The sequence below is a fragment of the Gobio gobio genome (genome assembly GCF_949357685.1).
Source record: "Gobio gobio genome assembly, chromosome: 13".
Taxonomy (NCBI): Eukaryota; Metazoa; Chordata; class Actinopteri; order Cypriniformes; family Gobionidae; genus Gobio; species Gobio gobio.
In genome coordinates this window covers 26,838,702-26,857,506 of record NC_137106.1, presented here as the reverse complement: position 1 = coordinate 26,857,506, position 18,805 = coordinate 26,838,702, and the positions used below count along the sequence as shown (strand labels likewise).

General features: G+C 38.8%; 1 protein-coding gene across 4 annotated transcripts in view; it reads left to right on the top strand.

Annotated features, from left to right (window-relative positions):
- slc8a1b (solute carrier family 8 member 1b) overlaps positions 1–18,496 on the top strand; it is a 170,866-nt gene extending 152,370 nt beyond the window's left edge. For all 4 annotated transcript variants that reach the window (XM_079833075.1, XM_079833077.1, XM_079833076.1 and 1 more), the window contains exons 6-7: positions 7,804–8,079; positions 13,790–18,496. In XM_079833075.1, the coding sequence (XP_079689201.1) occupies positions 7,804–8,079; positions 13,790–14,166 (653 nt within the window). In that variant the 3' untranslated portion in view covers positions 14,167–18,496. The remainder of the gene's footprint in view (positions 1–7,803; positions 8,080–13,789) is intronic.
- The last annotated feature ends 309 nt before the right edge of the window (positions 18,497–18,805 follow it).

Here is an 18,805-nt window from a genome sequence, read left to right as displayed (position 1 = left end):
ACACACACACACACACACACACACACACACACACTGCCCCTGCCCCTAAACCTAACCCTCACAGGAGACTGTGCAGTTCACTTTCTGTGAAAAAAAACTTGTTCTGTGTGATTTATAAGCATTTTGAAAAGTGAGGACATGGGGAACGTCCTCATATTTCACCCTCTTTTTGTAATACCTATGTCATACCCATGTCATTATACACATTTGTGTCCTGATATTTCACGAAAACATGCCCACACACACACACACACACACACACACACACACACAGAGACAAACCCCTTAGAGAGAAAGAGAGATGGAATTTTTTTTTATCCTGCTTCAAAACTAATACAATGCTGCCATCTTGTGTTCATTGAGGGGAGAGCAGCACAGACTGACACAGAATTGATTATTTAAAAAAATATTTAAAATAAATAAATATATTGATCTGAAAAATAGTATAGTCCTTTTAAATTAATCCAAGTTCAATTACCAAACATACGATCTTAATTTAATTTAAATCAAAATATTATTTTACAAGATATGAGACAATTTCTGCTCCCCTTTTTTTGTCCTTATTTAATCCCTCGCCATGGCAACATTATTTGAAATATCCAATATTCGTTCGCATTTTAGCATCTTCTGTATCTTTGTTTCATGTTGACCGAGTTTGGTGGAGATTGAATAAATCGCCTACGAGGAGAACGTAAAAACTCAAGACCCTGAATTACATAAATATTCACCTTCAAACCAAAATATCTGACTTCCTGTTGGTCGGAGCTAATGACTGTAAATTAGAAAGTTGTCCGGCTCGAAGAGAACAATATATGTACCGAGTTTGGTGACTGAAGATAAAACTAACCCCCCCACTTTTGTCAAAAGGTGGCGCTAGAGAGGCCCTCATCCCCGCCCGTTTCTGAGGCTTTGTCCATGTGTACTGACTGACATCTCTGATGTGTGTGTTGAGTTTCAAGCAGTTTCAAGCAATTTCAAGCATGCTAAGAGCCTCAGAACAGCCAAAAGATTATCAAACTTTGACACGTTGCCATGGCAACAGTATTTGAAATTTCAGGAATCCATTTCATACGTCTCTATCTGTCATGTTTTCACATTATACTGATGAAGTTTGAAATAAATGGGGTGAAAATAAGATGGTGATTCAAAGCATTTTTGAAAGTGACACACTTCCTGCTGCCAGTTGGTGGCGCTATAACTTTGACTCACAAAAGTCATATCCATGTGATCGGCTTCTTACAACAAACACACAGCTGAAGTTTCATCCAAACCAGTCAATGTTTGCACAAGTTATAACACACTTCCTGTTTCCCTTTTCTCGCCATAAATTCGTTGCTTCGCCACGGCCAAACCATTTGAGATATCAAAAATCCGCTCGCAATTTAGCATCCTGGATATGTTCTCTTCATGCTGACCGAGTTTGGCAATGATCGAAACAATGGCCTCGGAGGAGTATATTAAATTCCAGAGCATGCGTTTTCCGAACAACCCATAATAGCTCACTTCCTGTAGGGCTGACGCATAACTTAGAGCACGAAAGTTGTTCGGCCCGATGAGGTCTATATGTGTACCGAGTTTCATACATGTACGTGCAAGTGTGTTTGATATATGGACCAAGTTTTCAGACCCCACTTTAGGGGGCGCTGTCGAGCCCCCCTGCCACGCCCGGGTACCAGCTTCAGCCCGGCTCTGATGGCCGCGCATTCCGACGCCCGTGCGAAGTTTCAAGAGTTTTCGAGCATGTTAAGTGCCCTAAAAGTACCCGAGAAGTCGAAAAAAAAAAAAAAAAAAAAAAAAAAAAAAACAAAGAATAATCTGAGGAAGAACAATAGGGCTCTGCGCCCTTTCAGGGCTTGGGCCCTAATAATAATAATTAAAGCTGCGAGCAGCGATGACGGGCCCAAGCCGGTGGCACCGCCACGCCGGTGGCATCAGCATAACTGTGCACGGCAGGCAATATGCATTTAAACAGGATAATTTTTTTAAATCGCTCGAATATGTCACATTTACTGCAGCAGCTGGTGGCACTATCACCACAAGCCACACCCATGATGTAATTTAAATGTAGATGATTTTTAATGTCATGGGATGAAATAGATCTCTTTCAAATATGTGAAAAGTTATCTTTTCCTGCTCAAAATGTTATAAGTCCAGAAGGCCAGTATTTAATTCAAGGTATTTGTATAGTTCTTTTTTTACTTATTCACAAGTGATAGTTATTTGTGATAGTCTATGATATGAAAGGGGTAAATTATCATCATCAAGAGAGAAAGGCACACACACAAACTCACAGGGTGAGAGAGAGACCCCACACACACACACACCCAGGGTGAGCCTGAGAGTGAGGGGGGAGGGGAAGGACTGAGAGAGAGGCAATCTGCACATTGAACAAGATTCACAAGATTTTAACAACAAAAAGAAATAAAATCTAAATGGTGGGAGAAAGTTTTTTTTTACTTCAATCTCTGAAAACATTATTTTGAATATATTTGAAATCACAGATGTTGGGTGATGAGAATTGTAACTGTAAATATAATTTACAAAAACTAGTCCTGTCTGAATAGTGATATGTCAGTGAGATCAGCTCGGGCGCGCACACCGTATATGGGTGATGTCACGTATTTTGCGAAATGCGCAGTTAGGTGATGTGTCGCCCTCCACACGTTGCGAAACAGACTCCGAAATGGGGAAATGTAAATTTGCGGACTCCTGGTTGGAGTAGGATGAGTTTAAACAATGACCGCAGGGTTTTTCTATGGTTTTTCCTGCATAGCGGCCGCCTCCGTCACATTTCGTGCCACCTCCGTCTGTCGACAAAACTCAAGACAGGCAGTCACTTGCTCAGATTAGGCATGTCGTGGTAATTAAATAATCATCAGAAATATATATTGTCACATGATCTTTCAGCAATCATTATTAGTATTTTATGATTTGCTAGTACAAAGTCATCTAAAGCCATTCCATAGCTGAATGTCTTTCCTCCGCTGTAGCTGTCCATCATTCTCCGTTCAGCATTCAAACTGCGCGTCATGTTTGGTTACAGTCAGTCAGCTGCTCGGTAAAGCTCACTCCAAGATGATATATTCCCGTTGTAATACTTGATATGCAGATAAAATAATTTATCTTCCTGGAGTTTATCTAGCGGTTTCTGAACGATGTTGTGCTCCCTACCCGGGTGACAACACAAGGCATCACACGCACAATAACCGGAATTTAAAACTGTGAAGAAACCGACCGATATACATAGTAGACTAGGATTTGTGCGCTCAACGCTCATCGTCTCTTTATGCCGTGAACTTTTTAATGTGCACTCGCGTTGCACTGCGCCCTCTGACTCCATGTTGCTTTAAGCGCATCATTCTGCACCCGGGATGCGCATAAGCGCATTGTGCCACGCCTTCATATATTTTCATAGTTTTGTGCACTTAAAGATGATTAAAAAAAATCTTGTTCTCACGTATCTATCATATATTTGTTGCCCCTTTACAGAGCTGCACATTACGTTTACAATAAACTATAAATCTTGAAATGTTATATTATTTGTGTAGGCCCATATAATTATTTACATTCATATATAAATTAAATATAAATTGTTTTTTTTATAAATGTATTTAATAAGAACACAAAGTAATTTGTACCTTTTCATTAACATTTTTAGATTTTATAAAATTAGTCCAGAGATGTTTTTTCAAGAATTACTTTTTGTAATTGCAAATTTTTTTAACTATCCACTCACCTAATTTAATATATATTTTTGTTATAGCTTATGATTATATATTTTTATTTTATTGCTCAACAGTAGTTCTCATCGCCGATGAGGTCTTTACATATTTTGAGAAGGTCTTAAAAAAGTATAGTATAGTCATTCCGTTTCATGTTGACCGAGTTTGGTGGTACTTTAGTTGAGTATTTGTGCACATTTATGTGTGTGCGTGTGTGGTCAAACTGCAAACACAAAACAATTCACAATTATTATCTAGTAATGTTCACATCACCAAATACGTTTCTAAAACATTGTAACATCAGCTTTGTGTACTAAGCATTAAACTTTGTTTAACTAAATGCAACATATTTTACAGGCAATACAAACTGTAAATGTCTAAAACAAAACAAATATATAACATTAGGCGTTTAGGCGCTAATCGCAAATAGCGATCTTCATAGTGATACACAAACCATCACAACACTTAAACAACATAACACTACTCACCACGCTGGGAATATAATGTAAGATAATAGTTTTAGCTGGAATTATTAAATGTTCAAATCTTCATTTGAGATCAACATGGCTTTCTCACTCAGTTCTCTAAGTTCAGTTTGTTTTTCCCTGCACTTCTTCCTGCACGATCACATCACTTGCGCTCACCGGAACAACGTCCTTAAAGGGGCAGCACCCAACATCAGGGATTACCAGTCCACACACACACACACACACACACACACACACACACACACACACACACACACACACACACACACACACACACACACACACACACACACACACACACACACACACACACACACACACACACACACACAGACAAATCCCTGAAGAGATGGAATGTTTTTTTTTTTATCCTGTTTCAAAACTAACACAATGCTGCCATCTTGTGTTCATTGAGGGGAGGGCACACACAGGTGCAATACATTATACAAATAAATATTTATAAAATATATATATATATTCATCTGAAAAATAGTATAGTCATTTAAAATTAATCTAAGTTCAATTGCCAAACATACAATCTTAATTTAATTGAAATCAAAATATGATTTTACAAGATATGAGACAATTTCTGTTCCCCTTTTTTGTCCTTATTTAATCCCTCGCCATGGCAACACCGTTTGAGATATCCAAAATCCGTTCACATTTTAGCATCTTCCGTATCTTTGTTTCATGTTGACCGAGTTTGGTGGAGATTGAATAAATCGCCTACGAGGAGAACGTAAAAACTCAGACCCCGATTTAACCAAAAATTCACCTTAAAACCAAAATATCTGACTTCCTGTTGGTCGGAGCTAATGACTGTAAATTAGAAAGTTGTCCGGCTCGAAGAGAACAATATATGTACCGAGTTTGGTGACTGAAGATAAAACTAACCCCCCCACTTTTGTCAAAAGGTGGCGCTAGAGAGCCCCTCATCCCCGCCCATTTCTGATGCTTTACCAATGTGTACTGACTGACATCTCTGATGTGTGTGTTGAGTTTCAAGCAGTTTCAAGCAATTTCAAGCATGCTAAGAGCCTCAAAACAGCCAAAAGATTATTAAACTTTGACACGTTGCCATGGCAACAGTATTTGAAATTTCAGGAATCCATTTCATACGTCTCTATCTGTCATGTTTTCACATTATACTGATGAAGTTTGAAGTAAATGGGGTGAAAATAAGATGGTGATTCAAAGCATTTTTGAAAGTGACACACTTCCTGCTGCCAGTTGGTGGCGCTATAACTTTGACTCACAAAAGTCATATCCATGCGATCGGCTTCTTACAACGAACACACAGCTGAAGTTTCATCCAAATCAGTCAATGTTTGCACAAGTTATTACACACTTCCTGTTTCCCTTTTCTCGCCATAAATTCGTTGCTTCGCCACGGCCAAACCATTTGAGATATCAAAAATCCGTTCGCAATTTAGCATCCTGGATATGTTCTCTTCATGCTGACAGAGTTTGGCAATGATCGAAACAATGGCCTCGGAGGAGTATATTAAATTCCAGAGCATGCGTTTTCCGAACAACCCATAATAGCTCACTTCCTGTTGGGCTGACGCATAACTATGAGCACGAAAGTTGTTTGGCCCGATGAGGTCTATATGTGTACCGAGTTTCATACATGTACGTGCAAGTGTGTTTGATATATAGACCAAGTTTTCAGACCCCACTTTAGGTGGCGCTGTCGAGCCCCCCTGCCACGCCCGGGTACCAGCTTCAGCCCGGCTCTGATGGCCGCGCATTCCGACGTGTGTGCAAAGTTTCAAGAGTTTTCGAGCATGTTAAGTGCCCCAAAAGTACCCGAGAAGTCGAAAAAAAAAATAAAAAAAAAAACAAAGAATAATCCTTAGGGGAACAATAGGGCTCTGCGCCCTTTGGGCTTGGGCCCTAATAAGAAACAGAGGAAGAACAATAGGGCTCTGCGCCCTTTCAGGGCTTGGGCCCTAATTAAACTAAATTATTAGAGGAAAAGGGAAAAAGGAAAAAAAACTCACTCAAAAACGCCGCCACACGCTCAAACACTCACGCGCTCCTCCCAGTCACTCCGCACTTGCGCTCACACACACAGAGAGAGAGAGAGAGAGAGAGAGAGAGAGAGAGAGAGAGAGAGAGAGACTTTAGAAAAGAGAAGAGAGAAAGAGCCAGAGAATAATAGACAGAGTCAAGAGAGGGGCCAAAGAGCAGCCCCCAAGAAAAGAGAGAGCCTGAGAATCAAGAGCAACCGTTGCAATATTCATTTATCCCTTCCTTGACCATGTGACTGAAACCCAAATGTGAGACATTCAAACTGACCAATCAGATAATTACATCTTACCCCACTTTAAAGGTGTGACACATTTTGGCCTACAGGCCAATCAACATCTCTTTGTCTTTAGGAATTCCAAATTGCCCTTGTGATAAGAAAGATTAGGGTTGACACAATAAAAAAAATGTCTTTGTTCAGTTTCAAATATCTTTGATTATTTTCAATCCCACAAATTCAAATATTGTGGGCTGTAATGATACAGATACACACATACATCTTTCTGAATGGTCAAAAGCGTCTCAGAATGATTAAATCTTGTGATAATGTTTTGAATGATCAGTGTGAATGTTCCGTCTCAACGAGTGTGTCCCAGTGTAATTATCTACTTGGATCAATAATCCTTTTAATCACAGTGTGTAATCAGGTTTTGCCTGTGAATAGAAAGTCTTAGCAAAACAATGATGAAATCCACTGCCAAAGACTTGAATCCGTTTGCTCTCAGCTGATGCTGTGAATAGGCGAGATTTCTGAACATCCTGTAGCATCTAATCACACTTTAAAGGAACAGCCTCACCTGTCAAAGAGCAGTGTGTGGGCGTGTGTAAGCTGCTCGCTTTACGCTCTCAAGGAAACGCCGCACCAACAGAATATCAAACAGATTAGACCCTCACTGAACTGTGTGGACTGGTAATCCCTACGTTATGGGGACAAAATGTCCCCACAAAGATGGCAATATCCGTGTGTGTGTGTGTGTGTGTGTGTGTGTGTGTGTGTGTGTGTGTGTGTGTGTGTGTGTGTGTGTGTGTGTGTGTGTGTGTGTGTGTGTGTGTGTGTGTGTGTGTGTGTGTGTGTGTGTGTGTGTGTGTGTGTGTGTGTGTGTGTGTGTGTGTGTGTGTGTGTGTGTGTGTGTGTGTGTGTGTGTGTGTGTGTGTGTGTGTGTGTGTGTGTGGGCATGTTTTTGTGAAATATCAGGACACAAATGTGTATAATGACATGGGTATGACAGGTATTACAAAAAGAGGGTGAAATATGAGGACGTTACCCATGTCCTCACTTTTCAAAATGCTCATAAATCATACAGAACAAGTTTTTTGCGTGCGGTGCGTGCGTGTGTGTGTGTGTGTGTGTGGCTTTATCTATACTGCCTTGATTGCCACATTTTGTTCCCTTAGATATGGCCCAGATTCCTCCTTCAATGTAAATCTATTATATTTCTTGCTTGTTTTAGCACAAATGGTACAGGATGAGTCATGTGGCAGACTTTCATATTTAGGGGTTTATTCACCGTGAAGTAGAAGGTCAAATTTAATTATTTTTTCTCTTTATTATCTTCCTGCAGGTGAGGATGATGATGATGAAGAATGCGGAGAGGAGAAGCTCCCCTCCTGCTTCGATTACGTCATGCATTTCCTCACTGTCTTTTGGAAAGTTCTCTTCGCCTTCGTCCCCCCCACCGACTACTGGAACGGGTGGGCATGTTTCATGGTGTCAATCGGCATGATTGGCCTCTTGACGGCTTTCATCGGAGACCTAGCATCCCACTTCGGCTGCACCATCGGACTCAAAGACTCCGTCACAGCCGTGGTGTTTGTGGCGCTGGGCACTTCAGTGCCAGGTGAGGGGGGGGACATGCGTACCTCTGATTTTTGTGTTTCAGCCACCCATGTTTATATTTACATACAGACATTTATCACAGAAAGAGGATGTCCAAACACTCGTGTCATGTGTGTGTGTGTGCGCAGGGCTATGATTATGATATATCATATAATTATGCAGAGTAAAGCTCCTTGCTACATTGCACCCCCATATATTACCTTCATCAGTCATGATAACTGTTATTTAAAACAGGAGAAACACACACACCACATGAACAGAAGAGACACACACACCACAATGTTCATGTACAGAAGAGAGAGAGACACACACACAGACGTTAAATAGATTGTGTCTGCTGGAAGTGCAGTACATGTTCACCATGTTTAGTATTCCAGACACACCGGACTACTCGTAGAGAAAACGCTGAGGGAGCAGAAAGCAAAGGCATTCCCATCTCTCTCTCTAATGCTGTTCTTCTCCCTCTTTACCTCACTCCATTTTTTTTTATTCTTTTCATCCTCCATTTCTTGCCCTTTTGGTGGTCTCATCTCACTGCAGAAAATCGTTTTCATCTGCATATTGCTTTCCAGTGAAAGTCATCATACATTGACAATGTCATGCACAAAAAAGGACATTTTCTTAATCAGTATTTTTTTCAAAACATCCTTAAAGGGACAATTCACCCAAAAATGATAGTTTTGTCATTATTTATTCACTATCATGTTTCAATCCTGCATGAATATCTTTCTAATTTGGAACGTAAAAGAAGATACTTTTTTTTTTTGGTCCATACAATGTAAGTAAATGGGGTCCAAAACTACACTGGACCCCTTTGACTTTCATTATATGGACAAAAAACAAACAAACCCACTGACATTTTCAAAATATCTTTGTTTCTGTTTCACAGAAGAAAGAAAGTCATCAACACGAGGATGCTTCAGCTCATGCAGTATTAACATGATATCAATAAGCCTATTTCACTTCTTCTTTTTGTTTTTAAATATCATGGTTATCGTCAATACACCTGGAACTTCCACAAATTGTTTTGCTTAAGTAAAGATTAATGGATTTGTTTCCAAATAAAAAATGTTTCCATTTTATTAATTAGATTGATGAAACGTTAAAAGCGATTGAAATAAAAATAAAAAATGGGACACTTCAATATTCCTTTTTACACAAACTGTGCTACTTCATGAATATTTAAGTAAGGCTTATTTTTCTATAGCAATGCTATTTGAGGGCAGAAATAAAAGACTGAATATAAAAAGATTAAACACAAAATATAAATATTATTATTCAAAATGTATATAGATATAGTGTTCATTTTCTTGGCCAGGGGGGTATTCCAGAAAGCAGGTTATGTGACATAACTGGGTATGTTTAAGCAGATAACCTCAACTTTTGTTTTTTAAAAACGGAGGTAAATTTCAGGGTATGTAAGTAGCCATAGCAACTCACTCTCTGAACATAACCTGCTCCAGAGCAGCTCATGATCCAGGGTTTCCTTAAGAGGTATTCAGATTTTTTAGATAATTAATATAGTTATTAATATAATCAAATTTGTTTCAGTTATATAATATACAATATTGTATATTAATTCTAAAGAATTTTAATAAAAATTATAACAAGATAATGTTTAAATGTTAATTAAATTCAAATATATTTATTATTTATTTACTCATTTTTTTATATCTCAAACATGGATCTGCATTCAATTAATTAGCATCAAATAAACAATATAATCCTTATTCTCAGTTAATAAAGATTACTTATTAAACAAAGACATTGAAAATGTGACTTTCTGGAATACCCCCCGGGATAATACCGTAAATCTGATATAGTGACAGTACTAGTGGACGTACTACAGATGTTTAGAGAAGTAGTGCTTTTTGTTTTAGGAGAAAATTACATTCAAGCAGCCTTTTGTCCCAGGGGGCCTTTAGACACATTGTACCCTGTCAGCTAAAATCACTTTCTAGCAAAAAAATCTCTTGCTAACAGTAAACTGTGGGAATATGTCTTTCCCTTCGGGTTAGAGAAAAGTTTGTTTGAAGGGCTAACACTTAGACAATGCAACATTTTTTGGTCAAGTTTGATCAATGGTCAAAAATAAATATGAATGGATGAATAGTTTTTATTGTGTTTGTTTAGATGATAAAATCACAAAGCCTGGTTCAGGTACCAAAAACTATTTACTAGTAACAGGTCAAAAATCAAATCAATAGTAAGGTAAATGAGGCAAATTTTAAAAACCGTTCTGCTGAAGAGTTTACAACCATATCCATTGATTGTTTTTCTGCTGTTTCTGCACAGATTGACAAAATGACAAATGTGTCGATCTGTAGTGAGAGATGAAAGCCAATAGTACTGAGAAAACAATTGAACTTCCAATTAACCAGGCGAGGGACATGTTATCAGTCAGCGTTCACCAGTGCTTTGGAACAGAAAGCAAAGCCTTTAGATTCAGCGTATAGTTAGAGTATCTTGAATTAATAATTTGCTCTATGCATTTAAAATGAAAATGGGTTTGATGTGTAACGTCCATCCTCTGAATGCAGTCTCGCTAATGTGTGGTGATATGAAAGGTTAATTATAGGGATTTTTCTCTCTCTTGATTTAAAAATTTTGTAGTCCACTTTGTATTTCCCAGCACAGCCATACACTATATTGCCAAAAGTTTTGGGGCGCCTGCCTTTACATTCACATGAACTTTAATGAAATTCCATTCTTAATCTGTAGGGTTTAATATGGAGTTAGCCCACCCTTTGCAGCTATAGCAGCTTCAACTCTTCTAGGAATGATTTCCACAAGGTTTAGGAGTGTGTTTGTGGGATTTTTTGACCATTCTTCTAGAGGCCAATTTGTGAGGTCAGGCACTGATGTTGGACGAGAAGGCCTGGCTCGCAGTCTCCGCTCTAATTCATCCCAAAGGTGTTCTATCGGGTTGAGGTCAGGACAGTCATGTTGGAACAGGAAGGGGCCATCCCCAAACTGTTCCCACAAAGTTGGGAGCATGAAATTGTCCAAATTGTCTTGGTATGCTGACGCATTAAGAATTCCTTTCACTGGAACTAAGGGGCCAAGCCCAACCCCTGAAAAACAACCTCACGCCATAATCCCTCCTCCACCAAACTTTACACTTGGCACAATGCAGTCAGGCAAGTACCGTTCTCCTGGCAACCAATTTTATACATATTTGGCCATGGAAGTGATTGGAACACCTGAATTCAATGATTTGGAGGGTGTCCCAATACTGTTTTGGCAATATAGTGTACATGAGCCACAGGGACTTTTATAGTCAATAAAGTACTATATGTGTGGTCGTCCTGTATGAGTTTGTGTCCATATGCAAACGCAAGCATATGAGGTTTCTAACAGTTTCAAAGTCTGTAACAGTCTGGATTGCTGATCCATTTAAGTCCGTAATGATTAACTGCTCCCAAGTGTCTTTCTAGGATGAAGCTATGCATTGCCATGACACCCACATTAGCGGCAGTTGTCGTCTGCACGCTGCCAGGCTCTTTGGCAGGACTTTACACCAGACTGGGTGTTAGCTGAGCCTTAACTGAGAATTTCCTTGGTAATGCCATGGAAACAGCTCCATCCATGCTGTTGTTTACAACAACATAACAGGACAGCGATGAATAACGAGAAGGAAAATGTTATTTCAGAGTAAAGTACTTTACAGTAAAACCCAGCTTTGACTTTATAATACTGTCTTGAGATGCCGTTGCGTCAATTTTAGTCTTTTAAGCCCTTAAATGACTACTGTTGTTCTCAGATACTTTTCCACAGAGAGTTTCTAACCTTCACTTTTAGACAGATGTTGATTGCTGCAGTTATGTCGCGCTGGAATTACCGTCATTTTGAGATGACAACTTTGAGCTGTTCGAAATGCTTCATCACGACAATTCTTTGGTGAATAGAAAGTTCAAAACAACAACATTTATTGGAAATAGACATCTTTTGTAACATTATAAATGTCTTGACTTGATCCTGTGAATATAATATTAGAATATTAGAGTTTGTATCCGCTGGGTAGCGAGACCTTTAAATGAGGAAAATGGCTCTTTGTGACCACAGGCAGCAAAGAGTAATATCAAACATATCCAGAGCAGTTCAGCGGGGTTATGTGTTATGGACTACATTAGCATAACGAAATCGAGAGATGGAAATTAAAAGAGACAGGGAAGAAGAAAGAGTTTGAAAGGAAGGGTATGTGCATCTAGGGTTATTTAGAGGCCTTCCCGGACAGAAAGCACAATCAGCACCCTCATGGCTTCTCAGCTGTCAGCAGTAGATCAACCTGTTAGCATGCAGCTGTCTCGGAGCGAGAGAGAAACCACACTGTTTAAATAGCAGACAGCCCACTGATTTCAACTCAAATCAGAGGTTAACCAGGCTGTTATTACAAAATTACATCCTCACCAAAAAAGGAGAGATGAGTGAGAGAGACTATGGGGTATTATGAGTGTATGCTTGTTTGTGCTCTTTTTTTTTCCCTAGAAAAAATATCGAAATGTATTTAGACAAACAGGATGTACAGTACTTGAAGTATTTGAATTAGTTATTTAAAGATTATTTCTTGTCTTGAATTTAGTTTGTTTATTGTTCTCGTTTTAAAGCATAAACCTCACTAAATTGTATTATTGTATAATTCTCGTTTATGGTTTATTTGGCTGTACTTTTGGTTCAAAATAAATTCACTAAATCTTTCAAAACCAAGTCAAGTAAATAAATACACAATACATTTGTATTATTATACACTACCGTTGAAAAGTTTTAGATCAGTAAGATTGTTTTATGTTTTAAAAAAAAGGAAGTCTCTTCTGCGCACCAAGGCTACATTTGTTTGATCCAAAATACAGCAAAAACAGTAATATTGTGAAATATTTTTTACAATTTAAAATAACTGTTTTCTATTTGAATATATATTTAAAATGTAATTTATTCCTGTGATTCAAAACTGAATATTCAGCATTATTACTCCAGTCTTCAGTGTCACTTGATCCTTCAGAAATCATACTGATATGATGTGGTGCTCAAGAAACATTTGTTATTATCAATGTTTTCAAAACGGTAAAAAAATTGTGATAAATAGAAAGTTTAAAATAACAGAATTTATCTGAAAAAAAAAATCCTAATTTTTCACTACCATTCAAATGTTTGGTGTCAGTAAAAAAAGATTTTTTGGGAGGCATATTAAAGAAATTAATACTTTTATTCCGTAAAGAGGCATTAAATTGATTAAAAGTGACATTAAGGACATTTATAATGTTAAAAAATACAATCTATTTCAGATAAATGCTGTTCTTTTGAACTTTCTATTCGTCAAATAATCCTTTACACAACTGTTTTCAACATTGATAACAATAAGAAATGTTTCTTGAGCACCACATCAGCATATTAGAATGATTTCTGAAGGATCATGTGACACTGCAGGCTGGGATAAAGATGCTGAAAATTCAGCTTTGCCATCACAGGAATAAATTACATTTTAAAATATATTCAAATAGAAAACAGTTATTTTAAATAGTAATTGATCTAAAACTTTTGAACGGTAATGTTTATTTATTTGAGTTGTTGTTATTATTATTATTATTATTATTATTATTAATCCCTCAGAATGTTTATGAAAAAGATGCATTTTACTGTATTAAAATCTTTCCCATTTATCTCCTTTCTTTTTTTTTTCTCCTCTCCTGCTTTCCTCATCTTCTTCCTCTCAGACACCTTTGCCAGTAAAGTGGCAGCGATACAGGATCAGTACGCCGACGCGTCCATCGGAAACGTGACTGGCAGCAATGCTGTGAATGTCTTCTTGGGCATCGGAGTTGCCTGGTCCATCGCCGCCATCTACCACAACTCAAAGGGCCGTGATTTCAGGGTGGAGCCGGGTAGCCTGGCCTTCTCTGTCACCCTCTTCACCATTTTCGCCTTCATCTGCGTGGCGGTGCTCATGTACCGCCGCCGGCCTGACATCGGCGGTGAGCTGGGGGGTCCGCGGACTGCTAAAGCGCTGACCACCATGCTTTTCGTCAGCCTCTGGCTCCTCTACATCCTGTTCTCCTCTCTGGAGGCTTACTGCCACATCAAGGGCTTCTAAACACACATACATACGCTCACACATGCACACACTCTCAGAACTACACACCTTCACACAGTGACACACACGTTCATGCATTCTGTGGAAAATACGCAAAGACTAAAGGTTAAAATAAAGGGAAAAAAACTAAAGACTGCAGAGGAAGGCAACAGCAGTGGACTCGGTTTCGGGTTCACGTGGATAATCGTTTTCCGCAGACCATCGGCCTGTTCTTCTGTTTTCTCCACACGCCACTCCTTCATCCTCATCGTCCTCTGTTTGTTGTGTGCGCTAAAAATGACCACAGTGTTCAAACATCTAGACTATGAAAAGCTACTATTGCTACCTTTAACTACTGTAGTTGTGCTTTTTTTTAACCTAAACCAGTATAAAAGTCACGTGGGACCGTGGAATCTGTAAGCTCCCTTCATAGTGCCATGGAACTCTGGGTAATGTGGCTGTGTGTTTTAGGTTTGTAATCTTAATGTGGACCGAGCGGTAATTTTGCTTGGGTGAATTTTCAGACCCACCACTTTATGTGTTTACAGATTATGTAATCGGAGCAGTCTTAAACGAAAGGAAACTTTTGCCGTTCGTTTACGGCTTTTGTCATATTCAAGAGCAGCTCTGTTTAACCAATTGCTGTGAAGGCCAAGTTTTTATCCATCTCTTGCACTGGTGCAGTTTTGAAAAGAGAATAACAATAAGGAGAGTCTCTCCTGGCTCTGAAGCTTCAGAGACCACTAGAGGTGCACTAGTGCAAGACTTTGATTTAAGAGCATTGAGTGAGCTCGGGTTAAGGAACATCCTGAATTTTCTAATATGAACACACCGCGGTTTGTGACGGATTAGATTTATGCAATCGATGCAACGTATGTGAGGTCAGTGTATTGAGATAATCCAGCATGTGACATGCTTTTGCCAACATCACATTGAGAGTTTACAATTATGACTGTTACTTTCCGTCCAAACACACACGCATACATTTACGGACACGCGCTACGAGAAATACGCAAAACCAGTGGCCATCCTTTCATTGATTTGTTCTCAGACACACAATTTACAGTCTTACACATGCAAGCATGTATAATTGGTAGACTTTTGCTTGATAAACTTGCTCAATATCCCATCCAGAGACAGTCAGTCACTCATCTATGTGGAGTTTACGAGGGCACGCTTTTCCCTCCAACCCTGCTGAGATTGCTTCTTTGTACTTTGTAGATTCTCTGCATACGGAGCTGTAAGGTAAATCTCGTAGAGTAGTCACGGTTTTAGACGTAGGTCGACTTTAAAAGCAGAAATTGTAGAACTAATCTGAATTTGACTCTAAACTTCTTTAGGATAGCATGGTTTAACAAACGAACTGAGAAAAAAAAAATTGCTTGTTTTAAATTTTGAGGATTTTTCACTGTCCTTTCCAAAGTTCGATTTCCAGTCGATTTAGTGGGTAATTGAAAATAAATTCACGCTTCTGGAATGAGCACAGTAGATCTGACGTAGATATGTTGGACTCCATCTATTGTGTATTTTGAGCCAAATTTGCCAAAGGGAAAATCTTTCTAATGGAGAACTGCAGTGTGTGCCACAGCCCCTGAAGTGGGTTTTCTATTTCGAATCATACGTTTTTTTACCCACACCAAAAAATGTCCTTGCAAGGATAAAGAGGCCTTGGTGACATTTCTTATAGGTGTTTGTACTGAAGGGATCCAGCCTACAGCTCTTTTACTGCATCTGAACACCTTTCCTTGTGACGAAAGAGTGTTTTTAAAGGAATTCTGGGATTCTGTGTTGGGGTTTGTAGTTTCAGTAGCTTGATTTTGAAAGAGAAGAAAAAAAAAATTGCTTGAATAGCTGTTTATTCGATCTTTTTGTTGTTTGATTTTGTTTTACGTTTTTAATGAAAGGATACAATATTGTACAGGCTTTAAGGGCATTTCTGCAGGAAACCTTCGATGATGACCTTCAGTCCCTGGTGAAGATGGTCCGCTGTTGCTTGCTAGTTTTAAGATCCACAAGAAAGACACTACAAAACAATGAAGGAAAAAACAACATTGATAAAAAAAAGAAGCCTAATATCTATTTAACCAATAAACAAACAGATGAAGTTGGAGTTGGTGGAACCATGTGAATTACAGCCATACCAAGTTCTGCCGTGAAGACCTTCACGGACTCTCGCCGTGCGTGCGGCTCGCTAGCCGTCACACCAACCGACCGTCGGCAGGTGCGTCTCTCCGTACGGGGCGTTCAAACTGTACATGGTCTCTCCGGTTTATACTGTATATGTGTTTGCTTTGGCAGAGCAGGGGTCAGCAATTGTACATCTGTGCTCTGCGGTCTGTAAATCAGGGCATGGCTGTATTGGAACCGCCCCCTGTGAAACCTAGCCCCTCCCTGTGCCCCGCCCCCTTGTTTGCCATGTCCATATTTGGAATGTTAATGTGCTTCGTGTTGACAGTGCATGGATGCTAACCTGTCTGTATATAGTACGCAGAATCCCCTTCATTAACGTAGTCGACAGAGGTTTGAAAGCTGTATAGATATTCAGACTTTTGTTTTGTTTGCTTGTTCGGTTGGTTTTCCTGTCCGTAAGTTTCATTTGAATGTGTTTGTTTGTTTTTTTGTTTATTTTTACTTGCACATGTATATTAAAAAGGCAGTATCTGTCGTTTGGTACAGGAGCACATGTACAAACAAAGGAAGCAATATGTCAAGGCCCTCTGCTTGGTTGTTGCAGTGGTTGTATTATTTAACAGTATGAAATATTTTTCCGCTAAAGCGTTAAGGTGTGTATGTATATACTGTACAGTAGAATGAAGGCAGAGTCTCCGCTCTGCCATTATCACAGAGAGAATACAACGTATTTATTTGAGAACTTCAGAATGACAAATATTGCCTTTTGGATTGATTGTTGCATAGAGTTTGTTTGGTTCTAGTTTCTTCGCTGAGCAGTGTGTGTGTGTGTGTGTGTGTGTGTGTGTGTGTGTGTGTGTGTGTGTGTGTGTGTGTGTGTGTGTGTGTGTGTGTGTGTGTGTGTGTGTGTGTGTGTTTGGTCAGTCTGGAGCAATCTGTGATATCTGTAAGAATTAAGGGAACATATAATCTGTTATTTATCTGCTCCAAGTCTGTAAACCGTCTTGCAAATATCAGTGAAGCATCTGGGAAATGTCTGTAAAACATCAGGAGAATATGTGTGAAGCGTCAGGTTTGCCTTGTGTGTATGTCTTACATTCCTAACCCCCCCCCTCTCTCTTCCTCACTGCTCAGATGGTCTCTAGTCTTTCAGGGGTTTAATACTAATCTTTGATAATATTATTTCCTCCCCCCTCCCATTTTCTCTCTTTCTCTCTCCTCTAACCCTCCAATCCAAGGCCTCACTAACATCTTGCATTAATGTGTCCAGTGAAATTCTATAGGCTGTATGTTGTAGTAAAGATCGCAGTGTTTATGTGTAAAGATGTTCCTGGTATTCCTGAACTGTGCGTAAATGTCTACATTTCACTTATTTATAATGTGTCAATTTATAGCATGTATAAAGGTTTGCAAAACCACTTATACTGCAAAGAATATTGTTCTCAACTAGTCGTTCTGTCTTGTTTTCTAGTTGAAATATCTCAAATCCATAAAACAAGATACATTTGCATGTGTAACATAAGGCTCTTGTTTTCAGAGAATATCTATCTCAAATTATTTGTTGTTGTTTTATGCATAAATCTAACCGTTTAAAGAGGTTTATGCTTAAGAATAAGAGAAAACAACAATTGAATATTTATTAAAAAAAACATATCAGATAGTGTTGAGAATATTTTTGACAGGAAAACAAGACAAAACAGATTTTTTGCAATATAAACATCATGGCAGAAAGCTTTCATGCCAAAGCAGGACTGAATGTATTGTAAGTAACGTAATCGCTGATCTAAATGAAGGCTGTGAGTTTAATTATCTTATCTGTCTTGTACAGATCGAGGGGCTCAAATCATTGTGTGTGTACGACCGCTGTAAGCAAATGCTGAGAGTCATGTTAATGCAAGTGTGTGTGGCCTTGTGCCCATAGTGTGTCTTACACAGTCCTCTTGTCATAAGCTTATTAAAGCTGATTCTATTTTCCTCCTCATGTTCTCTCTCTTCTCTCTCATCTCTTCTTTCTCAATTTTCGCTTTATTTCACGCTGGTTTGATCGTTAGGTTGGTTTAATTTCGATCTGATTAATTAAATATGAGAACATTTTTTGTTTGGATTTTTTTTTGTGTGTGTGTTGCACTCAATCTAATAAGATGGAAGTCCACTAACTGTGATTGCTCCCCTAGTACACCTCTACACAGGAAATAAAGTTTGGGATATCCTGTTTAGAGCCAAGTGACTGCAGTCTGTCTCTTTTTATGATTATGTTTCTCTATACACACATACATAAACAAGAGGTGTCATCATTAATGGTGTTGTGGAGACTAATTTGCTACTGTAGTTTGCCATGCTACGCATAATTTAAGTTAGTTCGGGTAGACTATCTAAAAAAGTAATTAGCAACATTACAAGCTTCCAACAAAAAATTAACTACAGTGATATTTAAAGGTAGGGTAGGCAACTTCGGAGAGGCTAGCAATAGCAAGTTAGTTTGAAAGCATGAGATCTCACCCTTCCTTCAGAGCATCTCCAAAGCCATACC